This window comes from Cheilinus undulatus, linkage group 18 (genome assembly GCF_018320785.1).
Source record: "Cheilinus undulatus linkage group 18, ASM1832078v1, whole genome shotgun sequence".
Taxonomy (NCBI): domain Eukaryota; kingdom Metazoa; phylum Chordata; class Actinopteri; order Labriformes; family Labridae; genus Cheilinus; species Cheilinus undulatus.
In genome coordinates, this window is record NC_054882.1 from 7,083,172 (window position 1) to 7,106,737 (window position 23,566).

The 23,566-nt window shown below is 41.3% G+C and overlaps 1 protein-coding gene across 3 annotated transcripts in view; it reads left to right on the forward strand.

The window, feature by feature from the left end:
- Positions 1–23,566, forward strand: part of gfra4a (GDNF family receptor alpha 4a) — a 571,203-nt gene that overhangs the window by 496,656 nt on the left and 50,981 nt on the right. For all 3 annotated transcript variants that reach the window (XM_041812125.1, XM_041812126.1, XM_041812124.1), the window contains 2 exons: positions 12,474–12,755; positions 16,463–16,543. In XM_041812125.1, the coding sequence (XP_041668059.1) occupies positions 12,644–12,755; positions 16,463–16,543 (193 nt within the window). In that variant the 5' untranslated portion in view covers positions 12,474–12,643. The remainder of the gene's footprint in view (positions 1–12,473; positions 12,756–16,462; positions 16,544–23,566) is intronic.

The following is a 23,566-nucleotide window of genomic DNA, read 5'->3' on the forward strand; positions in this document are numbered from 1 at the left end:
TTTAGGTGGGAGGCAGGGGGACGTGAGGAGCCGCCTGATGAGACGAGCTCTCCTTAGTTCTTTCCCCAGTTCTACACCTGTTTTCTTTAAGTAGATATCCAAGCTCAGACAGGGGAAGGAGGATAGAGGTTAGTGTTTTTTGCCGCTTGAAAACTGAGTTGAATTAGTATTAATGTCAACCTTCAGTTCCACCTATACCTTACTATTTAGACCAAATGAGTTATTGGTTTCAGTGTATAATAGTAAGAACTTCTAAATTACTCACAGTGGTGCTGGATGTCAGGCTAATGCCATCTAAGGCAGTTGCATTATTAGAAAAAGCCTCTTGGAGGTGTTTGGGGCCAAGCGCGGTAACCTCAGTCTTGTCTGAGTTAAGAAGCAGGAAATTTCTGGTTATCCAGCTCTTAATGGGATGCTTCTAGTTCAAATAACTTAGTTTCTTTATCAGGCTTCATGGATACAAACAGTCGGGTATCATCAGCATAGCAGTGGAAGTCCATGGTTCCTCATAATGTCACCTAGAGCAAGCTAAAGAGGAAAAGGAGCGGTCCAAGCACAGAACCCTGAGGAACACCATAGATTACTTTGGTGTAAATAGAAGACTTTTCATAAACATCTACAAAGCGAGATCAGTCTGAGAGACTGGATTTATTCCATCTTAAGGCTACTCCTGTAATTCCAAGTTATCACTCATCACTGTAACAGGATATAATGATCAATTGTATTAAATGCTGCACTGAGATCTAATAAAACAAGGACAGAGAAAACCTCTGTCAAAGGCTTACAGTAGATCATTAGTCACTTGAACCAATGATGTTTTATGGTAGGCTCTAAATCCTGACTGAAAGTCTTCTGATAGATTGTTGTTTTGGAGAAAGACTGTTAGTTGATTGGCCACTACTTTCTCAAAGATCTTAGAAATAAAAAATGAAGATTAGATATGGGTCTACAATTATCTAAGGTGCCTGAATCAAGTGTTGACTTTTTAAGTAGAACTTTAATTACAGCTGCTTCAAAGGACTGTGGCACATATCTTGTCAATAATGATATAATTATCATGTCCAGAATAGAAGTGCTGACCAGAGGAAAAACAGATTTAACCAGACCGGCTGAGATTCGGTCTAAAAGACAGGCTGATGTTTTAGATGACGAAGCGTTAACAGTTGAATAGCAAAAGTTAAAAGTTAAAAACCCAACCTGCTAAAGTGATAACAAAATGTTTAATAGAGCTGACTAATCAGTCTGCTTTCAGGATAGAAGCTCATCCACCATGAAAATAATGCAGAAAACGTGGCTTATGATGAAGCTAACGTAGCTAATGTAGATAACAGAGCCAAAGGTTAGCTTACAAAGTGTCTTTGTAATTTGTCTACATAGCTACTTTAGCTTTAGCTATGTTTGCTAAAGCTCATGTTGCTTAAAGTAACTTAGCTACATTGAATAGTAATCATGTAGCTAGCATAGCTACATTAGCTTTAGCCATGTTTGTTAAAGCTCATGTTGCTTAAACTTTCTTTGTTACATTGATTAATCTAGTAACATTAATTACCTAGCTAGCATAGCTACATTAGCTTTAGACATGTTTGCTAAAGCTTATGTTGCTAAAACTTACTTAGCTACATTGACTTGTGTAGTAACATTAATTGCATAAGTAGCATATCTACATTAGCTTTAGCCATGCTTGCAAAAGCTTATATTGCTAGCTACATTGACTTATGTAGTAATATTAATTACATAGCTAGCATAGCTACATTAGCTTTAGCCATGTTTGTTAAAGCTCATGTTGCTTAAACTTTCTTTGTTACATTGACTAATGTAGTAACATTTATTACCTAGCTAGCATAGCTATATTAGCTCTAGATTTTTTTCCTAAGCTTATGTTGCTAAAACTTACTTAGCTACATTAACTTCTGTAGTAACATTAATTGCATAGGTAGCATATCTACATTAGTTTTAGCAATGTTTGCTGACGCTCATGTTGCTTAAACTAACTTAGCTACATTGACTAATGTAGTTAACACCATTTACGTAGCTAGCATAGCTTTTAGCTATAGATAAGTTTGCTTAGGCTCATATTGCTTAGACTAACTTAGCTACATTGACTTGTGTAGAAAAATCAATTGTGTAGCTAGCATAGCTTTGTTTTTAGATGTGTTTGCCAAAACGCACTTTGCTAAAACTAACTTAGCTACACTGACTTAAGTGGTAAAATCAATTACATAGCTAGAATAGCTATGTTAACTTTAGATATGTTTGCTCAAGTTCATGTTGCTAAAACTAATTTAGCTACATTGACTTGCATAGTAGCATTAATTACGTAGCATAGCTTTTTTAGTGTTAGCTAAGGTAAATGAAGCTAAAGCAAATCACTGTTCATGTAACTTCCTCTAAAACGGGGCTATACACATTTCAATCCCGGATCTTTTCTCTTTTTTATTTAATGTTTCTCAGTCTGTAATGTTTCTAATGTTGTTATTTTATGAATGTCAGACAGTACAGATAGAGTTGAATTTTAAAAATGTAATAGGTTCTATATCCTACGTTATAAAGTATGCTGTAATGAAGCACAGTCTGAAGTCAGTCAGTCTGTTGTTTCAGGGCGACTGCTGCAACACTCCTCCACCCCAGCCACCTCCATTATAACTCACTGGTGTCGTGGTCGAGCTCCTCTGTGCCATCCTGCATTACTTCATCGTTATTGAAGTCTATCCAGCGCATGGATAGCTCAGTGGTCGTCGACTTTGGTACAGGGGTTTCATATCCCAGTCAGGGCATGATCAGCATCCAGTGTGGTCCCTGTGGTAACGTTCTTAACGCCATGAACCCAGATTTACATCGCTTTGGATAAAAGTGGCAGCTAAATGATATTGCAACATAGTAACATTCTATTCTGGCAAATAACAGAACCTCCATTCTGAAATAGATGGTGTCTCAGATGAGTGGCCATCAGAGATGTACGGGCGGCAGCCAGATTGTCTTGGTCACTTCCAGCGTCCTACGCCACCATCTTGCTCCTACTATATAAAATATCCATGCAGAAATCCTTCCACGCGTCATGTTATAGATTAAACCACTGCATAGTCTATTGCAGACTTCCGGGATCTTAAACCTCATTCATTTTCAATCATATGCTAGTAGGATCCTAGTTGCATTTGATTGCTGTGCTTGTTGCTCATTTGCACAAAAATATGGCTTATGTTTCTGGATGTTTTTGGCTGTAAAAATGAAGCCAGCTCTTGCCAGAGATCCAGAGAATGAAAAGTGGATTCAGTTTTGCTTTCAGGCAACCAGTTTCCTTGAAAATATCTCTGTAATTTCAGTATCTGCTCCTTGAACATAACCAGGTGCGTGCTTGTGAGGGATGAGAGAATAAGAGAAGAAGAGGAGGAGGTGGTTGAGACAAGTGAAGAGGAAGATGAGAGCAGAGAAGAAACAAAGAGTAAAGAAAAATAGAAGATATAGAGAGGGGGAAGCAGATTATTTACCTCAGTGGGATAAACAGGGAGGCATTTAGGATGGAACGAATTTGAATGACAAGCCAACTGATTTCTCCTAATTGGTTTTGACTCTCTCTCTTTGAACTGCCGGTGTACTGCGGCTCTGTTTCCAGGCAAAAAGATATCTTACCCAATCTTCGGCGCTGCTTAATCTCTCCGACAAAAATCAAACCTCTCTCCTCACTGGATTAGTTGCAATTTAATATGATTTGTTTCTGCACACCAGGGGGCTTTTTTTCTCCTTTTGCCTGCAGCCGAAGGGAAGCCAAACCTTGCTTGAGGTTCCTCTGCACTCCACCTTTCAGATCAGAACACCCACATGTACCTCCCACGGATCTGTTCCCACCTGCACTCCCACTTCGTTGCATAAGAGCGGCAGAAGAAATCACTCTGAATATGTTTGAATATTGTTTAGCGAAGATAACAACCACAGGCTTCGAGAAATATCATGTATCTCCGATGCAAATTTGCATTTTAAGAGTTTTCTCCGAGCGAGTGAAGTGTCTTGACATTACGCTGATTCCCCTGCTTTTTTTTTTTCAAGGTAGCGTCACTTGATCCAAGAAAAACTCAACAAGTGGAGCTGATTTGCATCAAGAACGAATGGCATTATCTCACCCTGCAAGTTTCTCTGCCACTTCTCTTGCTATACATGAGCTAAATCTGATTTTAGTGGAGTAATAGACTTGTTGAGAGGGATATTTTATAGCCGCATAAAGGGCCGCCTGTCAGGACTCTGGAGAAGATGAGCTCTTCACCTGAGTGGCAGTTGCTTTCTCTAAATACCATCCACAAACATCCCAAACCCACAGCAACAAGCTTTTCTAGCCTTACTGTCTACAGAGATTTTTATTGACAGCTTGCCACTAGATTAGCCGACTTTGGAAAGGTTAGGGAGTCTGCAGAAAGCAGGTACAGCTCGCCTTATACACAGATATACAGTAGAAATAGTGTTATACCACTCCTGATTTCTTTTTTAAAATATATTTGTCACACTTAAATGTTTCAGATCATCAAACCAGTTTAAATAAGACAAAAATAGCCCAATCAAAATTTTAAATGATGATTATATTTATTATGGGGAAATAAGCCATCCAAATCTACCTGGCCCTATGTAAAAAAAGTCATTGCCCCCCTTGTTAAACCAAGAATCAACTGGGAATAATTACATATGAGGTCAATGTCACTAGCCACACCCAGGCCTGATTACTGCCAGACCTGGATCAACAAATCCCTTAAATAGAACCTGTCTGACAAAGTGAAGCAGGCTCAAAGGTGTCAACAAGCAACACATCATGGCTCCATCCAAAGAAATTTAAAGACAGATAGGAAACAAAGTCGCTGACATATACCAGTCTGGAAAGTGGTACATAAACATTTGTGAGGCTTTAGAACCCTGCAGAACCATTGTGAGAGCCATTACCCACAAACGGAGAAAACCTGGAACAGTGGCAAACCTTCCCAGAAGTGGTATGCCAACCAAAATGACTCCAAGATTGCATCAATGACTCATCCAGGTTAGGTCAGTGATCTGGTCCTGCTCTGGCCTCCTGATGGCCATCCTCCAAGCATGTGCCAGGCTGATGCCACAGATATCCGCCCAGGATGGGGCGTGGCACGCTGTCGCTCCCAGCATCTAGAGCAGCCCACCAGGTCCTGGGCATCCAGTATGCGGTGACTTGGATGAGGGCCAGAAAAATGCTCCCAGTGCCGTTAAAACACACCTGCAAGGGGCGCAGATGGTTGAGTGATTTAAGGCGCTACCCATGCACACGGGCAGGCCGGGTTCGAATCCAGCCTGTAGCCCTTTACCCCATGTCTCTTCCCACTCTCTTCCCTGTTTCCAAGTCTATCCACTGTCCTTGCTCTATCTCATAAAGGCATGAAAAGGCCCAAAATAAACATTAAAAAAAATAAAAAACAAAAACACCTGCCATTTCTGTATCAGGCAGCTGACCTTTCCCATTGCCACTCACCTGAGCAAATCAGAATTAGACACACAGTCTTACCAAATGATAGCTAAAGATGTGCTGAAGAGAAGTTGTCACAGTGGAGTCCAGTTGGCCCTTCTGGCATCAGCCAAAGTCCAAGACTCTCAAGAGTATAGTATGACCAGGAGGACCAAGGTCAAAGTCTGTTGTTGGTCTCAGCCTCACTGTCAGTGATAGTGATTAGCTTGGATGTAGCTACAGTGGCAGTTTATACCAGATCGAGACAGCCTTTCTTTATTGAAAGAGGAAAGAAAAACCACATTAAAAGCCTTTACTGGCAGATAATATGTTATGGCACTTCTTCCAACAAGCCTCGTCATGAGTTTTATCCACCTACGAGATTCGCTGTTCAAATAGCTGGCCTGCCGAGCTCTTGCTTCTTACTTCTTACTTATAATAGAAGCACATCCCTTCCACCTCATTTCATCTTGCTCTCTGATTGGCCCATTTTGATATTGGCCAGAAATGGTTCATCCAATCACCTTCCTGAAATTTTCTGTAAAGTACTACCCTTTCCAGAAGCTTTGTATAGGAGTTGTCCTAGCTGATTCTGAAATACGTCCCATGCAATGGATATACCAAACTTTCACCACCATGTTTGACTATTGGTACGATGCTGTGTTAGTTTTACACCAGATGGAATGGGACACACACCTTCCAAAAAGTTTAACTTTTGTCCCATCAGTCCACAGAATATTTTCTCAAAAGTCTTTGGAATCATCAGGAGACTTTTTGTCAAATGTGAGATGAGCATTTAGGTCCTTTTAGGTCAGCAGTGGTTTTGGCCTTGGAACTCTCCCATGCTGCCATTTTTCCCAGTCTCTTTCTTATTATTGAATCATGAGCACTGACTTGAACTGAGTCGAGTGAGGCCTGCAGGTCTTTAGATGATGTTCTGGGTTCTTCTTCTCTGATCTCTTGGATGAGTCGTCCATGCACTCTCAGAGTCACTTTGGTAGGTCAGCCACTCCTGGGAAGGTTCAAAGTTTTCTCCATTTGTGGAGCCTTAGGAATGGCTTCGTAACCTTTTCCAGACTGATAAATGTCAATGACTTTTTTTCTCATCTGGTCCTGAATTTCTTTGTTTGGCGCCATGATGTGTTGCTTTTTGGGATCCGTTAGCCTAGGTGTAGTTAGTGGAATTGAACTCAACTTATTAAAGATATGGTTGATCACAGTCAACTCATGGTTTAACTCATGGTTTTTCAAATAGAGCCAAGTAGGTTTGGGTGGCTTTTTTCCCTTAATAAATGACTTTATCATTTAAAAACTGCATTTTGCATTTACTCAGGTTATCTTTTTCTACCATCAGAATTGGTTTGAAACATTTAAATGTGACAGATATGCAAAAATAAACCAGGAAGGGGGCCAATACTCTATCACAGCGCTGTGACTCTGATATCTTGTACCTTTTTATGTTTATCTGATCATCTTTTTTTGGCACATAACCTGAGAAGAGCTACTGAGTTTGAGCCAAACATTGATGCAAAAACTCTGATAGTTTTGTGAATCTCCAGGTGGATCATTAGCATCCTTCTGCCTTTAATTGGTGATCATTTTCCCTCTTTATCTTTGATTGAGCCATGATGAAATCAAACTTGATTATGATTTTTAACTGATGAACCAAGTCGCTGCAAGAGAAGTCTCAGAAAGTAGTCACTGATACAGAAATGCTTTCTGGGAATCTGTCTGAGTAGCCAATATTTTCCCCTTGTGTAATCACTATCATTTATATTGGAGGTTGGTGCTCATTTTATAGCAGCAGTAATAAAACAGATATGTAATTAAGCCCTTGACATTCATTTCCCCCATTTTTCCTTCAAGTAGCTTCCTAAAAATATTTAAATCCTCTCTCTCTGTTTCATATAAATTCATTCTCTGCCTATTCAGCTCTGTATCAAAGCCATTCAATGTTTGCACTGGGAAAAAAAATTCAAACTGAGGACTTAATATTTTATGACTGCACTATTCTCTTAAACAGAAATGTCGTCTTACATTTCACTAAGATTGAGCTGCGCATATTTGATACTGAAGAACTTTAGGATTTCCATTAGAGTAGGAAATAATATCACTGGCTTAAGTAAAAATGTTTGGCTTCACATTTTGAATTTGTGCTGGTTGAAAGACTACTTTGTTTGAGAGATTCTAAGTGAAACTAACAGCACGACTCGAGGGTGGCCTTGCTGATAAGTTGACCTATGACCCATGATGGCCAGCTTCAAATATCTTAACAGCCTTTGGATGGATGACCATTTAATTGGTTCCTTTTAGTGCGGGTCCTTTTGTGAACCCATCATCTTTCTTTAAAGCCATCAGCGGGTTAAACGTTGCTGTTTTCAGTCAAATAACTCAACAACTATTGAATGAATTACCATGTAATTTCGGGAATACATTAAGGACACTTTCAAGTAAATTGTGTTCATATAAAGCTGTACTTTCATTCAAGATATTCACCCGCTAACAGACTAAAATAGTAAAATGATATTGATGGCCTTGCTATAGGTAGCGTAAGCACTCAGGATGGTTTCACATTAAGGAACACTCTTCCATCCATCTATCCATCTTCCTTCGCTTATTCGGGGTCAGGTTGCGGTGGCAACAGGCTAAGGAAGTCAACCCAGACTTCCCTCTCCCCAGCAACGTTTTCCAGCGCCTCCTGGAAGATACCAAAGCCCTCCAGTGAGTTCTGGGTCTACCCTGGGGTTTCCTTCCAGTTGGACGTGCCCAGAAAACCTCCAGGTAGGCAACCAGGTGGCATCCTAACCAGATCCCCAAACCCTGCATGTGTCTGAGCGCCTCACCATATCTCTAAGGCTGAGCCCAGCCACCCTCCTGAGGAATCTCATTTCAATCACTTGAAACCACGATCTTATTCATTTGGTCATTACCCAGAGTTCATGACCATAGGTGAGGGTTTGGGCGAAGATCAACCGGTAAATTGAGAGTTTTGCATTTCGACTCAGCTCCTTCTTCACTGCAACAGCGCAGTACAGGGTCTGCAATTCTTGTCAATCTTTTGGTCCCTTCTACCCTCACTTGTGAACAAGACCCCGAGGTACTTGAACTCCTTCACTTGGGGCAAAGACACTCTCCCCTCTTGGAGGGAGCAACCCACCATTTTCCAGCAGAGAACACTCTTGTCTTACATTTTACCATTTTACTTTAAAATGGATGTACAGTTTTACTTGGCGGGAAGGCTCTGCACAAAAGATGCTCACTGGGTTGGAGCGCATAGCTAGAAACCCAATGGAGATAAATACATGTGTGACAATGCATATTGAATACAATGATTTAGTTCAAATATAATAAATCTATAGTAGCATCAATCTGAATATGAGTGTGCAGCAAGCTTTATGCTACAAAAGAGGAGACTAAGGAGGAGGTTAAGCTTAGCTTGCAGCAGCGTGGTGTATCAGTATTAATGCAAGCAGGGATTAGTGAGTAAGGTGGTATATTTATATGGATTGCTATCAGCTGATCACATGACTTCTGTGTCCTGTATGAACCAACACTAAGCTCTTCCAGAATCCGAGCACACGTGACCAAAAAGTGTGGTCCATTTGATCAGCATTTATATAAACCAACTACGTTTGAGCACTGTGCCGGAGTCTGCTTGAGGTGGACTCAAGTATTAATCATGTGGACTCAGGCAACATGGGAGATACGGGCCTGATTACAGGTTACTTGTCTGTGAGAAGAGCTGTAAAAGGTGATTCTTGAAAACTGTTATATACACCATGGACCCATTTTATCCTCTGAGCTGCATGGTAGATGCAGAAGTAGGAACAGGGTTATTGTTGGGGTCCCAAGAATATTAAAATCATCCATAGTAGTAGCAGGACAGACTCCAAATAGTGAGCCAAGTGGTCACTTTGGTTGTTTTTTTTGGCCGATTTGCAAACAGACTGGATGCATACCACCATCTACTGTATCATACAGCGTGCATTGCAAGTGTCTTTAGAGTTAAAATATCCTGTTAAATATTTTAGAGGTAGCTGTAACTCCCAAAAAGTAATTTTAGGTGCATTCTTACTTAAATGGCCTTCACTGTTTGAGTTATTCAACATTTCTAATCCATCAGTGTTGGCCCAACTCTGCAGAGAGGTTATTGAGCCAGGCAATGCCATTTCAACTGTAGGGGATTGAATTTTCCCATAATGCCCTTGGGCTTTGGACGTGTTTGTTAAGATATGTTTAGTTGAGTTTACATCACTGCTGGGACTCCTTTGCTCATGTTTCTGGTAGATAATTGATGTTTTTGATGTTCAACACGTCTGCACCATGAGTGAAGTTATCCACTAAGTTAGTCACTTTAGACTGTTGTATTTGCATGTCTTTTACTACTGCAGATGGGTCTAAAACAGCACAAGTTATCTAATTATTCTATAGCATTGCTTTTTATCTGTGCATTGAGCCACATGGAGCTGCCAGCATGGCTGAAGACTCTCAGAGTGAATTTGTAGTTTTGACTGATACTAAACTGGACTTAGTCATGTGTCACTGAGTGATAATGCTCCTTTAACTGTATTTTTAAGTCAGTTCATGTTTATGTATATCCAAACAAGTCAAGTTAATGGATTAACAAGCATTACATCATTTCTTAGCCGGTCTCGGAGCTCTCAGCCATCTGGGAATAAACAAGCTCTCACTGTTCTCCAGGGAATAAAGCCTGCATGTTATTAATGCCACACAAAACATGCAGGCAGCAAACACAAAGGCTGCAGCCTCTCTCTGGACCAATCCGCAACAAATATGACACTTTGTTTTGACTGGCGCTCAAAGACTCTCTGTGTAATTCTGAACATGTCAGGATGTATTGGAGAGATTCATCATCCCCCCAAGTTTCATCAAACTCCAGTCAGTGTTGTCAGATGTATTCTGTGTGACAACTGTATGAATTCATGAATAATACAGCACCCCCCTCTGGGTTTATGAATATCATTTAAAACCGCTGGAGTACGGGTGGAGTAATGCATCGTTGGCCAAGTTTGATAGCTTCTGACGGAGGGTGTTTGGGTGCAGTTCAATTATTAAATTCAATTCATTTTACATTATTTTAGCAATGATTCAGTGGATCATGACATCTCACATCAGCTCACTAGTTTGTTTTGACATGGTTAAAGGAGCAGTCTGACATTTTTTGCACATTAAAATTCAGTTTGTCCTACAGAGGAGTCACACCTCTGGAAGGTCTTTGGTAAACCTGACAAAACAACTCCATTCATGTGGTTAGATTTCAGATGCGCTATCTCAGCTTTACCCTGGTGACCACATATTTAAAGTGTTGACTACAGTATGGATTTTCAAAAATGTCGACTCTGACTTGGCAACAAGGTAGGAAAAAATAATGCAAGTGAGCTGCATTATGGGAGGTACCAAACTAAGACTGGTGACGATAAAAACATTTGATTCAATGCAAAAGCAGGGGGAAAAAAAGAGGAAAATGTCACTGTATTAAGACTGTGTTGCTCATTGAAAGGAACTGCACATCCCACAGTGCATTGCAGTTCTTAAAAAGTTGGGACAGGGCCATGTTTACAGCTGTGTATTATCCTATCTTTTTTTTAACAGCCAGTGAAAATCTGGGAAGTGGGGGGAGCTGCTGTTAGAGTTTTCGGAGGGGAATGTTGTCCCATTCTTGACAGATGTAGGATTCTAGCTACTCAAAAGTCTTGGGTCTTCTTTGCCTGATTTTGCCGTTAGGATGCTCCAAATGTCTACTGGACAATTCAGCATCCAGACTCTTCTCAAAGTTTTGGAGTTTATAGAGTTTGAAAGATGCATGCTCGGACGAGGAGACGAGTCGGAGCATAACAGAGAGAAAGACAGCGAATTGTAGCGAGAATACTCACAATGCTGGGAGGAATAGAGGAATATTCACCCTCTGCCATGACTTCCAGTCATCCAGTGAGGCCATGGGTGAGACTGTCAGTGCATCTGTTGGCACCAACAGGTAATGCTTCCACCATGAGGGTCAAAACCAATGCTTTGCCTCATCATGTTTCCGCCCCACCAGGAAGGGAGTAATCGGCGAATGCCATGGTTGGGGGCAGATGGGGACAGATCCAGGAAATTTTTAAAGGATTCTTCACTATTGGGAGATGGGGCTAATGGCGGAGATCTGCGCTCTCTGAGTGCTTTTCTAGTTTAAGATATGCTGCTGACATCATATTCAAAATGAGCAATTATATTTACCATGCAATGGTAAAATTTCTCGGTTTCAACCTCTCATATGTTGTTTATATTCTATTGTGCATAAAATATGGGTTTTGGGGATTTCAACTAATTGCATTCTGTCTTTTTTTTAACATTATAAACAGCGCCCCAGCATTTTTGGAATGGGGTTATTAAGGTCAACCTGTTTATTGTCTTATCACAGGGTTGCTTTGGACAGGTTAATTATAATTTTCTGGTCCGTTAAATGCATATGCATACATTTTTTCTTCATCCTTATTAACAACACCATCATTATAATTCATGGTAATAATGGTAAATATAGTCAGAATTACTGGGAGCAAATAACATTTGCATCCTATGATACTTTTACAGAAATCCGAGTTCTTTTTGAAGGATTTAATTCCTGTTTTCAGTCAGCTGAATCCCCGGTGAGCTAAAATTGAAACAAAAAGCACAATCAAGAAATGATTTACAAGGATGAATGTGAAAGTTATTCCCTCTAAGCTTCCATCAGTCTGTATCAAATATTATCCCAGGTCCATAAATGAAAGCTTTTTGTCTCTTTCCTTTGTCTTACTCAGATTGCTTTCTCGTTTCCAGTCTAACAGATTTTCTTATTTGTTTTCTTTTTGTGTCTTTAATGGTTTAGTGGATTGGTATTATAATCAAAAGCTGGTTGAGACAGCTTCTTGAAGGTTTCCTTGAGCAGCTCTACAAAAACAAACATCCTCCAGAGGCCTGCTAAGAAGTCGTCACAGGAAACCACAACACGACACTAACCAACCTCTCTGTCTGCCTTGTCTTGCAGGAGTCCCACGTTTGGCTCTCTCTGCAGGCGGGAGGGACTGCCTGAAAGCCGGAGACACCTGCTCCAGCGATGACACCTGCAGTCCACGACTGCGCACCCTCAGGCAGTGTGTGGCGGGGGACGGCAGTGTGAAGCTGGGGCCCGGGGCGCGAAACCAGTGTGAGAATGCCATGACGGCACTGCTGTCCACCCCTCTGCATGGCTGCCAATGTAAACGAGGCATGAAGAAGGAGAAGAACTGCCTGAGCATCTACTGGAGTCTGCATCAGTCTGTGCTGCACGGTAAGACCCGACATGATGGCTCTTTTCCTGGGAGGAGGAGGGAACGGAGGTACAGTACAGTCCTGGGATTATCAGGAGTATGCCGCCCATTACATGTGAATTATTCTCCCACCTCTGCACAGCTTAACAGTAAAGACCCAGCTTAAAAGAAAAGAGATTATCATGTAAAAATAGATCAAACTGAGGCTTTAATTCCCTTTGTTATGCCCACACTTATTGTGTTTTAGCATGTATTTCACATGCTCATCACTTCTATTATCATCTGCCATACTATGGGCAGTAGAGGGTAATGCCCATATACTCGTATACTGATGTTTGATTGGTTAGCTGGGTGCTTGGGTGCTAATCCAGATGGCTGCTGGTGTTGAGTAGGAGACATACAGTGGGCACAAAGAAAGAGGGCACAGGCTGCATGTCTCTCTCCTCCTCCTCCTCCTCCTCCTCTCTGTGGGACTGCCTGGATCAGGAGATCTCACCACTGCTTGTACCATCTCAGCCTCTCTTACCAGGGCAGTTATGTCATCATCTGACCTGATGCAGCTCTGGCGGGCTGTCTGGTGTGCAAAATGATGGCACACAGTGTCCAGCCTGTGGGCCAGTGCCATAGAGCAGTGGTTCTCAACGTAGGGGCCCAGAGACACTGAGTTTAAGTGATTTTAAACTGTATTTTTTACCAACTTTTATGAAAATATATGCATGAAACTAGTTAATTGTAAAATAAGAACATGGTAAAAAGCTGTAAAAAGTAATTCCATACTCAGAATGATCTGGGCCCAGAGACTGGTCCCTCCCCACCTGTGATTTATTGATGATGTCAGTGCATGTGTGTTTTATCATTAGTATTGATGCTAGCGTCCTGAATAACAGTTATCATATTTTGGAATTGAAAATTGCGTCAAACTTTCATTTCTATGTTTAAAGTATTTATTTGTGCCACTTTTTAACCACTTTTCCCACCAAATTATCTGCTATGATTTGCCACTTGCCAACAGTTTGTGCTCAATTTGGAACTGTTTTTGCATTTTACCCACCTTTACCACTTGGCACCTGTTTTGTCGCATTTTGACCTGTTTTCATCACTTTTTCCCACCAGAATGTTGCCAGTTTTAACACATTTTTGACACTTAATACCAATTTTGTCCATCTAAAAGCATTTCTACCATTATATCTGCCATTTTTACCACTTTTTAACTAATTCTTGCCACTTTCCACCTATTGTTGCCTCTGTTTACCCATTATTGCCACTATTAACCCCCATTTTTTTTTACACGTTTATGCCCCTTTTGCCAGTTGAACCACTTTTTTCCACTTTAAATAAACCATTATGCCACCTTTGAAATCCCCTTTAACTGCTTTTTATGCCTGTTTTTGCCGTTTTTTAACCAAATTTTGCAATTTTTCTGTTTATTTTTTGCCACTTTTGCTCATTTTTGCCATTTCTGACCAATTTCTGCTATATTTAAAATCCAATCTCACCACCTTCCCCACCAGTTTTTGCCAATTTTCACACAGTGTTGCCACTTTACTGCCATTTAAACCCTTTTCACCACTTTGTCTGCCTGTTTTTTTACAACTTCTAAACTAATTCTTGCCACTTTCCACCTATTGTTGCCTCTGTTGACCCATTGTTGCCACTATTAACCCCTTTGTACCACTTTTTAACACCAATTTATGCCCATTTTAACCAAATTTCACTATTTTTTATGCCTATTTTTGCCAGTTGAACCAATTTTTGTGCATTTAAACCACTCTTTTCCACTTTTAATCCCATTTCACCACCTTTTCAATCCATTTTAACCATTTTAAACCAATTTCTGCCACTTTTTAATCTCCTTTTACAACTTTTATTCCTTGTTTTGCCACTCTTACCAATTTTTGCCATTTTTTTGGTCTATTTTCTCCTTTTTGCCATTTCTGACCTATTTACGCTGCTTTTCCACCAATTTTTCTCCAATTTTAGCCTTGTTTTTTAACACATTTCTGCCTATTTTTTAATCCCCTCTAACCACTTCTTATGCCTGTTTTTGCCACTTTAACCCATTTTTGCAACTTTTGGTTTGTTTTTGCTATAATATGCCTCATTTTTTTCCATTTCTGTCCCATTTCTGCTACATTTAAAATCCAATCTCACCACCTTTTCCACCAATCTTTGCCTTTTTAACCAATTTTAGCCATTTTTAACACATTTTAATTTTTTTTATAAGAAAAGAAATTAACATATTTAGAATTGCTATATACTATGGCACAATGAATAAAGTATGTGTATTTGTTGCTTGATAAGAGTGACTGTTATGTTGAATATGAATTATGATTATCACAGATTAACTTTAAAATGGACCCTGATTTTGCTGACCTCCATGGTCCCCCAGTTTGGCCTTTTCCCCCTTATGGGTGGCCTTGTCTGCCATGACCATAGGAAGGAAATGTACATGGCTGTGTTCAACTATACTTCAACCACCCTCAGGTACAGTGGGGGTCCCTGGTCTCTGGCACCTTGATTTTGGGGGTCGCAGGATGAAAAGTTTGAGAACACAGCCCACATATTTGTGATGTGCCCCAACATCAGTCTCAATGATGGATGCCACCTTTGCAATAAGCAGTTCATTTAAATTTCAACCCAGCTTGATATTCCCCAGTTAGCTGTAAGTGACATTATTAGAAAGTGGAAGCGTTTAGGAACAAAAGCAACTCAGCCACAAAATGGAAGGCAATGACTGCTAAGGTGCATGGTGTGGAAAAGTCCCCAATGCTCTGCTGATTCCATAGCTGAAGAGTTTTGAGTTTCCACTGGCATTAGTGTAAGCACTGAAACTGTGCAGCAGGAGCTTCAGGGAATGGGTTTTAAAGCCGCGCAGCTGCATGCAAGCCTCAGTGCCTGACCTCATATATGCTCTGCAGAATGAATGGGTGCAGACATCCACAGAAACACTCCACAGGCTTGTCAAAGCCTTCCAAGAAGAGTGGAGGCTGCAGCTGCAAAGGGGGGCAACTCCATGTTAAAGTACATGTATTTGAATGCAGTGTTATTAAAGTTGGTGCACGCATTTTTAACATGCATATCAAAATAGAGTCATTTAGTGCCTTGAAAGAGCTGTGCCTTTAGTACATTATAACATTTTATCCAGTCATACATGCAACATTTGGGGCCAGCTCTACATATTCTCTTCACAGCTCCTTTGGTCACCTCATGTTGTGAGTTCATGCAAATTAAAGCTGTGATTCCTGCTCTGTTTTTTAACTAAAAGGGTAGCTAATTGGTTTCCAGCCTCATGTGACTTTCTCCTGTTGCTGTGTGTGATTTTACTTCTTTTTTGCGTTGTAGTTGAGGTTGATAACTAAGAGGGAAATTTCCCTGGGGCCTCAATCCCCCCCAAAATCCCTCATTGTGGCTGTAAAGTTACTGAGGGAGCATGTCAAATGGAATACTTAACTAGATTGATCCAATTCTGGTTGGATCCAGGACCAAATGTAGCAGGTACATTTTGGTTCAGGCCTTTATTTTTGACAGTGAAGAGCTTGTTACCAGGGAGAATTTCCACTAAACAGACTCATCCATCCTTGTATGAAGCATCTGTATCCTCCCTTTTAGCTTTATAGCTCATGTTGGTATTTCAGGACATTGAAAAGACAAATTCTGCAATAAAAGAGCAACTTTTATTTTCCGTAACCATGACAACAGGACTAATCCCTCTCCTTTGTGTTGGCAGGACTCAGCCTGGTGGAAAGCTACCCGTACGAACCAGAAGAGAGGGGCTCCGACTACGTTCGTCTGGCCTCCATCGCCGCTGGTGAGTGGGCGAGCTGCCACTGCTACAAGTGTTTCTCTGCACTTTTTCTCACAGAGCGGGGAGGGAAGGGAAATATTTACATAATAAAAAGCAGAAAAAAACTAAATGGGAGCCAAAGAAAGCAAATCGAGACATTATTGTGACAGAGACGACGGGTATGCAGGTGTGTTTGATGTGCAACAACCCACACTTTGCTTCTGTCTTGCCTCTGAGCCCGTGGGCAAGCCGCAGGGCTGGTATGTGCTGCTGTTAGCCCCGAGGCACAGATTAATTACCTATTTACTCTAATGCAGCTGGAAGCCACAAAACCAAGCAAAGATTCTGAAGAACAGAAAAAACTGAGAGGAAAGAGGCGTTGCAACGGGATGAGAAGAGGCAAAAATGGAAGACAGACGGCGCTGGTTTGTTTACTCAAACAACACTGAATTCTTTTTGGAGGTTTGGGAAAGAGAGGCTGCACACAAATGAGCCGTACTTTTTTTTCTTTTCTTCCACTGGAGAGGACAGGGAGTCAAGTGTTTTGTTTTCTGCGACAGCAATTATGCCAAGGATGAGTGAAGCAGAGATGGAGAGACCGTGAAACTTAAATGATGACTTAAATGAAGTGATTAGTATGGAAGGCATTCATGCATTCCATACAGCATAATGATAAATGTCTCCAACTCAGACACGAAAAGTTTAAATTAGTGGATAATGACAGCTTAACGGGAGGATAGCGCCTCATTTAGACATCTGAGCGAAATACAAAGCAGCTGACTCAGACTGGCTCAGGAAAAAGAGAAGGCAGCTCAACTTAATCAATGAGTTTCACAAATACAGCCACAGTTCCAAAAAAGTTGGAGCGCTGTAAAACCAGAATTTCAAATCTCACAAACCCACATTTTACTAACAATAGAACAGAAACAACAAATCAAATGTCGAAATTGAGTCATTTTACCATTTCATGAAAAGTGGAAGCTCAGTTGAGTTTTATGGCTGCAACGCATCTCAAAAAAGTTGAGACAGGGCAACAAAAGGCTGGAAAAGTAAGTGGTAATAATGAAAAAAGCTGGAGTACCATTTTACAACTATTTGGCAACAGGTCAGTGACATGACTGGGTATAAAAGGAGCATATTAGAGAGGAAGAGTCCCTCAGAAGTAAAGATGGGCAGATGTTGACCAATCTGCGCAAAACACTGCATCAAAAATTGTGGAACAATTTTATGAAAATTTTCAATTTTACCTTATTTTCCCATTTACCACATATTCCTTAAAAGACATGATCAGATATCCATCTTTCCATTTTTTGCACTGCTTATCTCATTGGGGGTCATGAGGGTGCTAGAGCCTATCCAAGCTGTCATTGGTCAAGAGGCGGGGTAACCCTAGCAAAGCAGATGGATTGGTCTGTTTCTGTGTTTCTCACTGGTGAATGCATCTTGCAAAGCTCCCGTCTGAACTGTTTGGGCCCGATTAGAAAGTGACAAGACCAATCAGCATTGAGGGGCGCAGCAGAGTCATGACGTAAGAAAGCAGCGTGAAGAGGGCGATGCAATTATGGTGGAAGAGATTAGGGTGGATGCTGCTAAAGCGTGAGTTTGATCAGAACTTGACGACATTTCTTCATTAAAAGAACAAAGAACAGCAGTGAGTTGTTTTCTTTGCAAATACAACAAAAGTCATGCACTGACATGTCTAAAGTCACCATGGTTCGCATTATGCAACTCTCTATGGAGTTTACTCCTCTGTAGGGGCTACGACGTCACATGTGTTGATGCTCTGATTGGCCCATAAAGATGTGACAGACAGAACGTTCATCCAACCACCCTGCAAGTTTTTTTTTTTTTTTCCCAAAAGTTCTGCCCTTTCCCAGATGCTGTCTATGGAAGGTTTTCCAAATGGATGTGTGAAACAAATCCATCTGGCGTGCCAGAAGACCCTGACCTTTCAGCAAACCAGGAGCCTTCTTGCTGTGAGGCAGCAGGGCTAACCACTGCACCACCATGCAGCCCCATGATCAGACAAATTCACCTATTTGGATAGATATTTGTATCTCTCATATGAATGTTGAACAAAAAAACTCACTGCACATCTGCATTTGAGTCAGTTTGAGCTTATAAACTCACCAGGAGTATGAGCATGGTAGCATGATGCTATTTGGCCAGAGCGCTCCTTGGCCACAATAACCAATGTTTAGACTTACGGTGTGTTTTGCTGTTGCACCTGTTGCATGTGTCTACTCTGCCATGCATTATCATGCATCGTTATGAATTGGCACTTTACAAACATTGATTGATAGATTGAAATATGTGTCAACCACCTGCAGGCACAATGCGGTTCCCTGGTCCCTGGCACCTTTATTTTGGTGATTGTTGGCCTTATGCAACATCGATGCAACCAGCAGCATGTACAGTCATGCAAAAGTTTAAAGCATGTAGGGTAGGTAACCCAGGGCCTGGGGGGCCACCAAAGTCAAGCTTGATAGCATCTCTTTAGTCCGGGTCTTTCCACCCTGGGTGATTACCTAGAGAATGCTGGTGGTTTTCAGACCCTTGCAACATCCCCAGCACAGCCAGGGACTCGTGACAACCCTAGACAATACCCTAGGCCATGCTTTGTTATTTTTCCACAGATTATTTTCCCATTGCTCTGATAATGTGCAAGGACATCCAGAGCACAACAGGGCTTGTGTCAGTCCTCCTCCCTGCCCTGTGTTGCTCTCAGGCAGGCTTACTCACCATAACTCTTCTTATGTCAGCCTCAACTTTGGGCCCAGTAATGCCTAAAGGTTCTGCACAGTACTGTACATTTAAGCTATGCAAAGATTGACTTCTATTTTTGTGCATATTTTATGCTTTGAATTGTTTTTTTGTGGTCCGTACACTGCCACTATCTAAATTGAAGACAGCAGAAAAACATTTCAGAGAAGTTTTTTGTTGTTTGGAGTGTGCTTTTTTTTCCAGATTTAGACAAAAGAAGCTTTTTGGTTAAGTTTAGAGAGACATCATGGTGTGGGTCAGAATGCTAAAAGAAATTATTTCAGAGTGGACTCAAACCCCCTGGTGAAAGTGTTGTTTTTTTGACCCATTATTCACCGAAACATCACCGACTACAAATGTCCTTTTACTTCAGCTTCTTTCCACATGCTGAGCTGTTGCTCCGAGCGTCTGGGAGAGTCACAGGCGGCTCTAAAATTCAGCCATGACTTGGTGGTTTATTTTCAAATTACAGTGCATTACTGACGTCTGTTATGGGTATGAGCGGTGAATGAGAACAGCCTGGTTATTTTGAAGTTTGATGTGGAGCTGCCGTTACTCAGGAGAAAATGAGTTAGATCTTACTTTGACACACTTTATAAAAACAGCATAAGCTGTGATGTTTATTTTATTCATCAAGGGATTACAGGTGTCCTAATGCTATTAAAGTTACAATAGGTAGTTCTGTATGTTTGCAAGTGCTAATGATGAAGAGACGTTATTGTCAAATACAGACTATAACGTAATGGAGGATGACATCAGCAAACTGCTGCTACTTTCATTATACTGCAGGGATGAGATGAAGGCATAGAGGAGGCAAGTTAAGGAGATTTTTTTGTGATGGCTTTGAGGTTGTCAGGTTATGTTGCGGATGTAAAACAAGTATTTGTGGTAGAGCAATCCTAAGGATGTCAAAGCAGGAGATCTATAAATTATATGACACAAAAACAGATCAATAATTTTCCTGCTTCAGTAATTCCTCTGAAATCTATGGTTATCATTCTTATTGATTAGAAATATAGCATTCTCATGGAAGTTGCAGAGAAAGAACCAGCCAGTCCATTCACCTATTTGATTTCTTTCGCTTATCCGACATGGTTAAAGCAGACGTCCCTCTCTCCAGCAATGTTCCCACTTCCTCCTGAGGGATCCCAAGGCGTTCCCAGGACAGTTGAGATATACAGTCCCTCCAGCAAGTTCTGGGTTTTCCCCGGGGTCTCCTCCAAATTTGACATGCCCAGACGACCTCCACTAGAAAGCGACCAGAAGGCACCAGAAGCCCAAACCACCTGGAGCAGTAGCTCCACTTTCGAGATCCCTTCTGATGTCCGATCTCCTCGCCCTATCTCTAAGGCTGAGCCCAGACACCCTCCTGAGGAATCTCATTTCAACTGCTCGAACCTGTCATCGCATTCTCTCAGTCATTACTCAGAGTTCATGAGCATAGGTGAGGGCTGGAACAAGGATTGACCAGTAAATCGAAGGCTTTGTCTTCCAGCTCAGCTCCCACTTCACGATAATCTGGCCTGCTACACTGCTGATGCTGCCTGTCAATCTCACGGTCCATTCTACCCACACTCATGAACAAGACCCTGAGATACTTGAACTCATTCACTCAGGGCAAATCCACTGTTTTCTGGCAGAGGACCATGGCCTCAGACTTATGCTTATTCCCGTACCATCCACAAACCACCCCACACCTGCTGGAGGTCCCCAACCAAGGAAGCCAGCAGAACCGCATCATCTGCAAACAGCAGAGGTGAAATTCTGAGATTCTTGAACCAGAACACCCTCCCCCAACAGCACTTCAAGATCTTGTCCATGCAAATCACAAACAGGATCAGACACAAGGGGCAGACCTGGCAGAGGCCAACGAACACTGGGAGTGTGTCCAACTTGCAGTAGCCTGACAGAACCCCAAATTCTGGCAATACCCCCCACATGACCCTCCAAGAGACATGATCTTAAACCTTCTCTACCTTGCAAGGGAGAGGGATGATTTTTAATTGAAGTAGAATTTATACACTACCTACACTGCTCCAAAGGGGCAACTGGACTTGATCAAGGTTCTTAGACATGTTTCACCTCTCCTTTACAAAGTCCAGTTGCAACTTTAGGCCATGCCTTGGATAACCATGACCTTGATGAATGAAGGTTTCATCAGCTAAAGTGGTTCCAATGTACCCCTATAAGCAGTCTTTGTTGTTTCGCAATTCCTGCCGACAACGCCAGTTTCTTTAAAAAATCAATTAAACGCTCATATGAGAAGAAGACAATGAAGATTCAGGTGGCTTTCTCTGTGTATTTTTACTAAGATCTTTGCCAAGGAGATAATTGACATCAACAGCCAATGCACATGTTTGTATAATTATCCCCAATGGGCAACCTTTACATGGGCACAGAAGGCCTAGTGGTAAGGTCATGCCCCATATACATGTGCCGCCTGCTGCCTCTTTCCTGTATGCCTCACCCCCCAAATCCTCATCCCTGTTTCCAACTCCATCCACTGTCCTCCTCTCTAAACTGAAGACATAAAAATGCCCCAAAAATATTTTAGAAAAAGAAAAGCAACAACAACAGAGAGATGGATGGACAGATGCTATCGCTGTCCCAAGAAAAAAAACTTTAATCTAGTAGCTGTTGAATTTACATACATATGAGTTTTAAATGCATGCAAAAGTGAAGAGAAAACTAAAGTATTCAGATTTAATGGCTGTCCCATTGAGCAGCTTGTTCATATGTTGTTGTGACCTCATACATAAGCTGCTTGTTAAAACGCCGCCGTTTGATTTAAGCAGCTTTGAATTACAGCTGCTGCAGACCTGCACTGTACAGCCTCCTCGTAAATTTCTCTCCAGCAGCTCCACAGGAGGTCAAAGTTGACATCCATGCCATGCATCTCAAAACGCTGACTGCCAAAACAACAAAGACGTGATTAATGGATGTTTTCCAGCCCTTATAGCATCTCTCCCTCAAACAGAGTAATGACCCTTTTCAGAGAGCCAAGCTGGAGCCACAGCTCATCATAATCTTTGGAGTATTTAAACAACAGGGGAAGTCAACTTTTACTAATTAATCTGTTAACTAAAGTGAAATCAGTGGTATTAAGAAAAGTGCTTCTCTGGAAAAAACAGTAGATTTCCTGCACCGGCAAAGATGCTTTAATGCATCATTGGCTCTAAAAGTGGTGCAAATAGTTTTCCTATTTTCTACTTCATGCATTTTGGCTTTAGAAAATACCAACAGTTTTGTTTTATTTTGCTTTTTAGAGCTACAGTCGCTTTCTTTTCAAGAAATTGATATGAGATAAGCTGTTTTTATAATGTAAAAGTCTTGAGACAGGTGAAAAGGATTGCTTTGCTATGTATCCAGCTATACACATGTCTTGTGAAACTTTCTCTCTAGCTCCAACCTGTGTCAGGCCCAGTTATTCCTAAATAAGATGGGCATGTAGTAACATGAACACAAACTTGACCAGAACTATTGCCTTGCTGAGAAATGCTTCTGTACAGTTTCCAGTTGCCGGACAGTGAAAGTACAGTGATGGGTAAAGAAGAAGGGCTGAGGTGGTTTCAAAGTGAGGACTGACCTTGAGGCTTAATGATGTTTATCTTTGGCCCTCATCCACACCATGAGTTTCTTTCCTTTTATGGCCATAGCATCCAATGACACAGATCTATTCTTTGCAGCATGAGATGGTGCATTGTCAGGCATGAAGTAAATATTGCTATGGAAGGCACGGTTCTTCTTTTTGTACCATGGAAGAAAGTGGTAAGTCAGAAACTGTATTTACTTTGCCAATGTCATTTTACACCTTCGTGACCCTAAAGGGGCCCACCAGCTCTCTCTCCATGATTCCGGCCCTAATTATTACAGGTGTCTAAGATCGATTTCAGTGACCCAAAGAGTCCTGACACATAATACCATACATGAGTTTAAAGAGATACTTCAACATTTTAGCAAACTCCCCTGTTGCCATAACTCCTATAGTCTTAGTAATAGGTTCATTACCTTTAGTTGTCGGTGCAAGCTGTTTTTAGATCGGTGGGCCTGAGATTACAGCTGCCTATTCTATGGAGTCCTACGGTGTTCCAGCTTTCCCTCATCAAACTCATCAAATACACAATCCAACAACTCCAAAATGCTCTCGTGGACAAGATGTGACCTGCACATTCACCACGCTATGAAATAATCATGGAACATTACGAGACGGAGTTGTTTAAAAGTTAAATGAAAAGCCGGAACTACACTCCAGACATGGCTGCTGCACTGTGTCACTCCGCCTCA